This window comes from Branchiostoma belcheri, unplaced genomic scaffold (genome assembly GCF_001625305.1).
Source record: "Branchiostoma belcheri isolate BF01 breed outbred unplaced genomic scaffold, Haploidv18h27 scaffold21, whole genome shotgun sequence".
NCBI classification, from domain to species: Eukaryota; Metazoa; Chordata; class Leptocardii; order Amphioxiformes; family Branchiostomatidae; genus Branchiostoma; species Branchiostoma belcheri.
In genome coordinates, this window is record NW_017803602.1 from 3,536,186 (window position 1) to 3,545,952 (window position 9,767).

The following is a 9,767-nucleotide window of genomic DNA, read 5'->3' on the forward strand; positions in this document are numbered from 1 at the left end:
TATAGATATATATATATATAATAGTGTGTTTTGTTTGTGGTGAATATATATATAGATATAGATATAGATATATAGATATATATATTAACGTAAGGTTTCATCATCGTCTTCATAAACCAGTACAATCATCTGACATAAGGACAAAGACCATGGAGTATTAAAAAGATTTTTTTTTTAAATGCGCATATGTACGTACTTTCTTTACAGATCCTCGGTACATCCTTGTTGAGTATGCCGAGCCAGGAGAGTTGCACTGGTACTTGGTTAACATCCAAAACAACCGCTACCAGGCGGACGTCCCGCCGGGGTTAGGACGACAGCTCACCGAGGTGGCCATTGACATCGCCCAGGGGATGCAGGAGCTGAAACGTCGAAAGGTACATATAACCACATTTTTACAATGAATAGTATTATCTAGAACGTTTCACTTTGTTTTCTTTCTCGATTTTAAACTTGTTTTCGTCTTGTGAAACAACAAAGCCGTTCTGAGACCTCGATTATTATAGGAAAACATATTGTTTTTACTCAGTTTCTTCCTTCTCTTCTGTTCCAAACACTAACCTCTGACCTGGCCAATGACATGATTTGTTGACGTCTGTCACCATGTTGACTGGTGTTGGGTTACATAATGTTGCAATTTGATGGTCTGCTTTACTCCTGCCACCATATACTTGTAGTATATGTATGTGAATGTGTTTGAGTAAAAATTAACAGGGCAGACCATGTCCCAAGGTAAACATTATGCATTTGCTTTGCAAATGTTACTTCTCTAGTTAACGTTTTAACTTATTTTTTGTGTTCCTACAAACAGATCACCCACCGTGACCTGGCGTGCAGGAACATCGTCCTGTGCTCTTCTGGCAGACGGGACGGACGGCTGGTCGCCAAAATCTCAGACTTTGGACTGGCCCGTGACGTGTATGTGACGACACAGTACATGAGGCATCCTCTGGTAAGTACTTCTCTTCCGTTGACTTTAAGTTCTATGGTCCAGGCTATATGGCCGAGGCTAAGAAGAAACGCTGAGCTTTTTTTAAACTTTTCACAGTATTGAAACCAACCCACATGCGCCTTTTTACCCGATGCCTGATATAGGAGCGTGTCATTATGTTTACCGAAGGAAATCATATTATTTTTGCCCAATTTCTTCCTCTTCTTCTTCTTCTTCTCCAAACAGTGACCTCCTACCTTCTGTCACCAAGGTGACTGGTGTTGGGTTACATAATGTTGCAATTTCATGGTATGCTCTGCTCCTGTCACCATATACTAGTAGTGCATGTATGTGAATATGTTTGAGTAAGAATTAACAGAGCAGACCATGTCCGAAGGTAAACATTATGCATTTGCTTTGCAAATGTTACTTCTCTATTTCTTATCATATTTGCCTACAGACAAATATACTGCTCCCAATCAAGTGGATGGCAATAGAATCTTTGATTGAGGGTGTGTACAGCTGCAAGAGTGACATGTGGGGGTTTGGAGTCGTCATGTGGGAGATAGCCACTTTGGGTGAGTGAACAAGTTCAACAATCAGAATTGCATTCCTGATGTTCAACAGTTTGGTGGACCTTTGTCGTTAAAAAAAATCACCGATGGTTAATGAGCTCTTATTTACTTACTTTAGTCTTATTAGTTGACTGCAATGTGCCCTTAACATTATTTTTCTAGAAATATCCAAATCACATCGTAATTTACATAATCAACTAGGAAACTCTACTGCATTCTATGATGTTGCTATTGAAACTAACATGCAATTGAAAATGAGAGGAACATCGATCGGCTGATATTGATTATGTTGATGGACCTACTTTGCATTATTGATGAGGAAACGCAATAATAACATGATGATTACTGCCAGGAATTCCAGACCAACGCATGAAGTTAAGTTTATGTGAACATCAATAAACAATTTCAGATTAAAAGTATTGAAATCAGGACCTAATTTGACTAATTTATCACGAAATGCCACAATGGCATTCTTAGTCAAGACTGTCATTGGGTGTAGAATATGATCATTTGATATAATTCATGCAAATTATCTTTATTTGTATAATCAGTGAGAACATTTACAACTCTGTATGAGGTCCAGAAGCTCGTCATTACCCCAAGTTACATATTATTTTTCATTGGCATTTCTTTTAATTAATGACTCATAGATATAGTGATTTTTGACTCAATCATTGAAGCTAAATGTACAACATAATCCTCTAAACATATTTTTTAGAAAATACCTACTACCTGATTAGTACCTGTATATCTTATGCTATCATCCATATGAACGTTGTATAGAACGATAGCTGATGATATAGAATGTGGCACTAGTGATACCTTTACGTAAAGTTCTATATTTGATATTTGTAGGAGGAACACCTTATCCTGAGGTCTGTGGCTACGAGACTCTGGTGACGATGCTGCGTAGAGGACGCCGCCTGCAGAAGCCGAGCGGCTGCTCTGAGGAAATGTAAGTAAAGTGGCAATATTTGAATGAAATAGTACAGGATCGTATTAAGAGAAACAAAATGATCACGTGCAATCACCATATTATGACATGCCTTTTGCAATGTAGACATTAACGCATTGTTATAGAGCTGTTACCAGGGGCAAGCTGAAATTCGGCTAATTATTATTACCTACTCTCGGTATTGAATCTATGGCCTCACCAAGTAATTTTTATGGATGACATCAGCGCGCACATTAATTTTCGCCTGATTTTGAAAAAAAAAAGAAATTTTGTTGCCGAAAATGGGCAAAGATGCCATGCCGGAAGGTGGGTGGCAGATAACTATGAAGAGAGGAGACAAGAAAAGACTCTGATTTAATGTTTCCACTATATCAAAATTAAAGTCAAAATTAAAAATGTAGGAACCCTGTTTTTTTCGCCCCGCCTTGTTTTTTTTCGCCCGCTCGCATTAGATTTGGAGTCTGTGGAGGATGTCATCCATAAAATTTACTCGTTGTGGCCTATTATCTAAAGAAAGCTTTAAGGTAAGAAAGGGTACCATGAGTCCTTAATATCATTGATGAATCTGTTTTCTTTGCATGTACGCATGTAGGTATGAACTTATGAATCTGTGCTGGTGTGATGACCCGGATGCCAGGCCCACCCCTGACGTCATTGAACACAGGTTGGAGCAACTTCTTCACCAGGACAAGGTCTGCAAGTACTGAGGTCACAGTAAGTAAATTTTATGGATGGCATCCTCCAGACTCCCAAAACTAATGCAAGAGGGAAAAAAAAACAAGGCAGGCCCAAAATAACAAGATTCCTATATTTTGAAATTTTGACATCATAAACCCTGTTAAACAAGAAATTGTGCTAACTTTACTGCCAACTATCACACGTCAAAACTAAAAGTCATAACAATAAACCAGAGCCTTGTCTTGTCACCTCTCTTCATGTTTATCTGCCATACACGTTCCAGCATGACAAGGATTGCATTTTTCCCATTTTCGGCATGTTGACCACTGTCAAAGGGCAACAAAATTTCTTGTTTTTTTTCCCAAAGTCAGGCGAAAATCAATGCGCGCGCTGATGTCATCCATAAAAATTACTTGCTGTGGCTTAGTGTGTTGATTGCGTAGACTGTCATTTTTGTAATGCCAATATTAATTCATCTGTAATAGATAATTAATCTGTAATAGAATTATCTTTATATCTATGTATTTGTAATCTTGTCTTGTCTTGTTCGGGTACTGCACAACACCCCTAGATTGGGGTAAAACGTGCAGGGGGAATGCACTAGTACTATTTCAATTATTTTGTTGAATATTTTGTTATCGATTAATTGAAAGGATATTAAGAGTCTAGAATAAGTATTTCCAGGCTTTACCTTCCTCCTCCAAACTGTTTCTATTCATATACTTAATTCTTTTTTTAATATATTTGTGCGAATGAATAAACAAGCAAAATTGTTTATCAACGCTTAACATGTTCTTCTAGATCACTAAACAATATAACCTACAGCATGATCTGTATACTGAATGGTGTAATCAACTAGAACAAGCTTGAACAGAGTGTTAATAAAAGTTTGAAACGGTCGAAAAAGTATATTAAATGTAAAGCTGGTTTTTAAGTTTTTCACTTACAAGTACGCCTATCTTTCTTACAGGCGTTCTTCCCTGAGACCTAGGGAACCGACGTTTAACTTCGGGACAGTTGATGCACAGAGGAGTCTTAGTTCTTAAAAGAAAGTTTTTTTTCAATTTCCAATAGTTGTGGGTAACTTTTCGTGTTGATTCTGGTATGTTCTTGTGTAATTCTTATTTTACCCAGCAACATGATTTTAACTAAAGTGTATATAGTATAGTGTGTGTCTTACGTACTAGCTGTATTACATTTGTGCTCATTTTGGAGAACATTATGGAGAGAGATGTATATAACCGCCATGCTGTAGCCCAGATACCGCCGGATGATTGATTTGAGATTTCCTTCAGCAGTTCCTTTATATGGAGGATGCGTAGTTTTAATTCCCGAACACAAATGATTTTCATTGTGTCATGCATGTATCTAAAAAAAGTACTGTCCTTGTGACAGGGCCGTTTTCTAGTCAAGATAGGTTGAGAAGATAGCGGTGTTGTGACGTTTGAAAAAAAAATGTATTGTAATAAAGAAGTAATTACTTCCTTTAGTTTGTAATAGAAATATATTTACACTAATTTTTGTTATTTTTATCAGAGATGATCGAGCGATTTGAAGCATTATTAGCTTCAATATAATACAACAGTACCACATTGTTTAAACCTGTTCAAAACATCACTTTAAGTCTGTTTTTTTTAATTCTGTAGCTTTTGTATATCGCACTAATCGAAAAATGCACATGGACAACAGACTCTAGCATGCTGTGTTACGAAGTATGTATTATATACTAAATAAAACCATAAAAAAAACACTCAAAACCATTTCGAAGTTCAGCTTACATCATGAGATATGAACATCCCTTCTTAGAATTCCTCAGATGTCTGATCGTAGGATTTCTGTGTACCAGGAATAGTTGGAAATGCGTGATCGCTCAGTCTTACAATACTTCTGCAGGAGGGATACCTCCTTCACGGAGTAATCAAATATAACCCCATCACTCATTATAAGAATCTTTATTGCATGCTCATGCATGCATGATGTTACATCATGTATATGGATACTGGGTAACTGCGTTTTGTCGTATCTTATTACCTGGATGTACCTTATAACCTTCATCGACGTATGTATTATATACTTAATTGGATACTGAGTAACATAGTTAAAAGTATAAAAGTCTAAGGAATTACTAGAAAGTACATTCTATCTAATCTATGTCTTGAAATGTCTTCTCTCTTTTCAAAGCAACTGAGATTCATATAGTTTTTTCTATTGTGTGGTCATACTATAGATAAAATGGGTGTTTTCTATGTTGCTCCCATTGTAATACTTTACAATGACAGTGATGATGGTTGATAGTGACAAACCATGTCTGCTATTTCCTGTTGTAGATTGAATGGTGTTTGTACATATTTGTATATAGTGTGTTTCTGTTTACTTGTCTTGTTTTCTTTGAACCAATTGTAAAAATCGAATACACAATTCAGGGGTGTATCAGCATTTCCTGCTTTTGTACGATTTTGTTTGATTGAATAAATTGAAAAAAAAAAAAGAAATTGTCTCTACACATGACATGTAATGCTTAGTGTGTCCGCACGGATGGAAGCCCGAATTTCGCTCATGGACGATTTAAAAATCGACTCGGGTACAGACAAGGTTTTTGTCTTTTTGTCAGAATTAGTCATTTCTGTCCGAAAATTATTTTTGTATGGGATTATCCGACTTGAAAATTTCAAATTTTGTGCATTAATTTTGGAGTGAAAATAATGTTAATTTTACGATAATCAAAGAGGTTGAATAAAGTAAACCCAGGTACACTTGTATATACGAGGCTGAAAGGACTTTTATCCCATACACATACAGATATTTTCCTTCCGAATTATTCCCCGGTAGGCCGTTGCTAGACTTGAGGGCGTGGAGCTTCGAATAGAAACGCGAAATAAACCTGGGTGTTACTTCAAACTCTTTCTAAAGCAACCAGTGATGTTCCAGAACAATTTTACCGCGCTCCTGCCTGGTCACGACTTGTTCTATCACCAGCAACGGCAGGAGAACGCAACGACGGAATGATGAAGTTTCCTCCGATTATTAGACGTAAACTACGCATATCAATCATTCTAAACGATATATACCTGAACCGTCCCTGAATACTAAAATGTAACGAAAAATTACAGGTTTTATTTTACACGAAACTAGTCAGTCTACATGAGAAGATGTGCGTTCCCCTGCCCTCCCCGTTGCCATGGTGCAGCATCACTAACATTTCATCACACCTGAGATAGAAAAAAGGCGTGTGAAGTGAGACTCCGCTTCTACCAGACAAACTTACTGTCTTATAATCTCTTGGTGAAATAAACTCGAGAAACGTACAATGGCAAACAAGAGAGCCAGAACCAATGAAGTCCAGACGGATAACGTTAACTGGCTGGTAAGTAAATGTGTTAAAATGTGAACAAAATTACGCCACACACCGCTAGTACTGCAGTGTTGTATCGTATAGAACTGTGTATAAAGATCATTCCGGAGGATTTTAATTTATTTCGGCTAAGATGTAGTTTACGGTCCAAATTTTAACTTTGTCTGATACGCTAGATTGTGTAAAACCTTTGGGGAACTGTTAGGTAGATTTATAGTGTACTGGTAAAGTTTTGAGCGCATGATTTCATGAATCGGCTTGCAGTTCTGTAGTTGGTCGCAACTCGTAGTCGAACATATTAGGTTTAGGTAGTTACAATCAAATTCTTCCCTCTGACTTTGCGTCGTTATCATTACCGTTTATACAGGAAGGGGCCTTGGCAAAAAAAAGGCGTTGCCCGGCTAGCAAGACCCAGCCTAGAAGGCACATCTCACAGTGCCTAGATCCGAGGATTAACACTCCTTTCTACCCAGACCCGTTCCGCCCGACGCGGCCGACGCCCGTCACCCCGCCTGTGTTTCACATCAACCCCTTCCCGGCTGTGTACGTGCCGACGCCCGCCGTTTTCTCCACCTTTGCGCCTGATCCTGAGCCGATGGACTGGCAGACCAGCGTCTACAGAGAAATCATCCTCCTGCCATGTGTCCAGCATCAGTCGGAAGAAGAAACCCCGATGGACTGGGAATAAGTTTACTACATATGACTGAGGACGGCCGTGCCGGAGAGAATGTGGCCTGAGCCGCGCGCCAACCCGCAAGTTGACGAGGGATCGGAGCTGTCGTCCCAAGAAAACCGCCGGAGAAAAGTTTCGTACCCTCTGTGTGGACGAAACATGGCAGTTATCGTGTCAAACGTCTCCAGTGCCGTCCTGAAGTAGATGAGGTGGAACTGCCGCCATTGTGACAACCATTGAGTTACCACCAGGATCGGAGACATATCTGCCTGGACTTGGTGATGTTCTCCTCGCGCGCTGTAATCTTCTGTCGGGGAACCGTGTAATTGTGGTCAAGGACATACATAGATATGCACGGTCTGTTTACACACTGCCAAGTTACTTTATATGCTACAACAACTTCGAAAGAGGTACTCGATCAGAACGTTCGAACAGATAGAACGCAACGTTGCAATTTATCGAACCTGGTACCACGGCCAGATTTTGACAAACTTCGTCGCTTCATGATCAATATTAGAGGGCTAGGGGTAATCAAGGAGTTGTCAGGAGTATGGGCTGCTAGTATTTAAGAAATATTGGTTGAATATTACATATGAATGACTATTGCAAGTTGTACGCTTAGCCAGCACGTCTTTATACACTAACGTTACGTGTTTCACATGAAATGAGAGGTGAACTTCCTTCTCGCACAAAATGACAATTGAACTTTTCTTTGAATGCGAGAATTGTGCCTATATTACAGCTATGAATGCACAGTGATTATGTTAAATACAAGAAGATGATAATATACTGTCTATTTGTTGAAAGTTTACCTGATTTATAATGAAACTTTAATGAATTCGAAACAGCGTCAATGTATTGTAACCATTCTGGGGGCATCTAAATAAGTAGTTGGTGGCCTTTCAAAATGTAACGTTTCTATATATGATGCTATATACTAGTAGTAACGACGTTACAGGAATGGTGGCTGACAGTACACTGATTTGTTTTTCTGTTCTTTGCTTGAGTGACATTATAAACGTCTTTTGTTCTAACGTAGGTTGTATTTTTCGTGTATTTTGTCTCTGTTCTATTACAAGCCGTGGCAGTCTTGTCCTAGCTGGAATAGTGTCAAAATAAATGTAACTGCAATAAAGGCACTTAAGCACTTTTTCCCCTTACATTTTCCATTGCAGGAATTGCATATAGATAGTGTTGTCATGGGAATTTCAAAATCAGTCCATTGCAGTGATGTGTTAGCCTCTACCAGGCTTCAGAGGAAGCTCTTCAGAGTGGCAAATGGTACTCATTAAGCTGACTTACTAGTACTTCCTGGCATGTTATGTATCTTTTTGGCCAATTTATACTCTTTCCAGTTGCCTGGAAGCCTCTGAAGCCTGTTAGAGGTTAGTGATGTGCTCTCACTAGCTATTAACGTTACATATTCTGGCAAAACAAGTCAAATCAGGCACACCTCCAGTACTTATTTGCCAATCATGTTGAATCAAGTGTTGTCTTTGAAAATGTGCCATCACCGATTTACATCTTGAAACTGTTAAATATGGCAATTGAAGGACCATCTAAAACAATCCGAAAAAATGCATAACGTTACTTACATACGGCACTGGTCTCATTTTTTCATGAAAGTTGCATACATCACCATATTGCAGTTCGCTTGTTGCAGTACCAGCCTTCGTCACTCAAAGGAAGGCGTTTCAGTTCCACCCATTCATGACGCCACTCATTCGCCCCATCTGGCGAAAACAATATGTATTGACCATCAATGCAGCTCTAAAAGAAAATGAGTTCATCCGTTGCAGCTTATATAAATACACGAACTTTGATAGCAAAGGTCTAAAACAAACACTGGGTACATGTAGTTGTGATCAAGTCCAAGCTTTCTGTGCAAGGGTGTTTCTGTGATTGTGATCGAGTTTTGAAAATGTCGGATACAACCTGAGCGTTACAAGCATCTGATTTGTCAATATTTGAGACGAAACTGAGCTTGAAGTTTGAAATTAGTTGTGTATTTTATTTCACACATAATTAAAACGGCATAAGTATAGACTAGTTTAGACTTGGGCTTGTTTTTTGTTAATTTTTTTTTTCTTTAGTTTTTAGGCGTTTTTATCAGGTTTTCATTTTCAACGTTGACCGGTGTTGACTGAGCAACCGTGACGCAGATACACACACGAACAACCTTCTTGGTGAAGGCAATAAAACTTATTTTAACATACTAGGTTTAACGTTACCTTATGAAAGCCAATCTTCGAAGGCAAGTTTATTTCATTCAATATTTGCATCAATGCATGTCCGCAGCGAAGAACAACCCGGCCCAAATATGTCATTTTGTTATTCAGGGCCGTTGTACACCTCTATCTTTGCGTTTCATAACCATAATGGCACAGAGCTACATGTATCTTTGTGTAACCTAGTATAACGTTTTCAGGGAACGCGGAATAGCGGATCCCCGGGTGGTCTCCAAATGTTCCCGCCATTTCTCCGTCCGTCCGCTCTTACCCCAGTCACACGTGGTAACATTTACCCAGAGTTCCGCTCGTCTCTTGTGACACGCTGGTTTCTCTTATTTGCATCATGGGAAATTCTACACTTTTCAGATCAAG

The 9,767-nt window shown here is 38.8% G+C and overlaps 1 protein-coding gene across 1 annotated transcript in view; it reads left to right on the top strand.

The window, feature by feature from the left end:
* LOC109469666 (tyrosine-protein kinase Mer-like) overlaps window positions 1-2,465 on the top strand; it is a 12,704-nt gene extending 10,239 nt beyond the window's left edge. Inside the window, exons 14-17 of the mRNA XM_019768205.1 lie at window positions 208-377; window positions 812-952; window positions 1,392-1,509; window positions 2,362-2,465. Coding sequence (XP_019623764.1) covers window positions 208-377; window positions 812-952; window positions 1,392-1,509; window positions 2,362-2,465 — 533 coding nt within the window. The remainder of the gene's footprint in view (window positions 1-207; window positions 378-811; window positions 953-1,391; window positions 1,510-2,361) is intronic.
* Window positions 2,466-9,767: the final 7,302 nt, after the last annotated feature.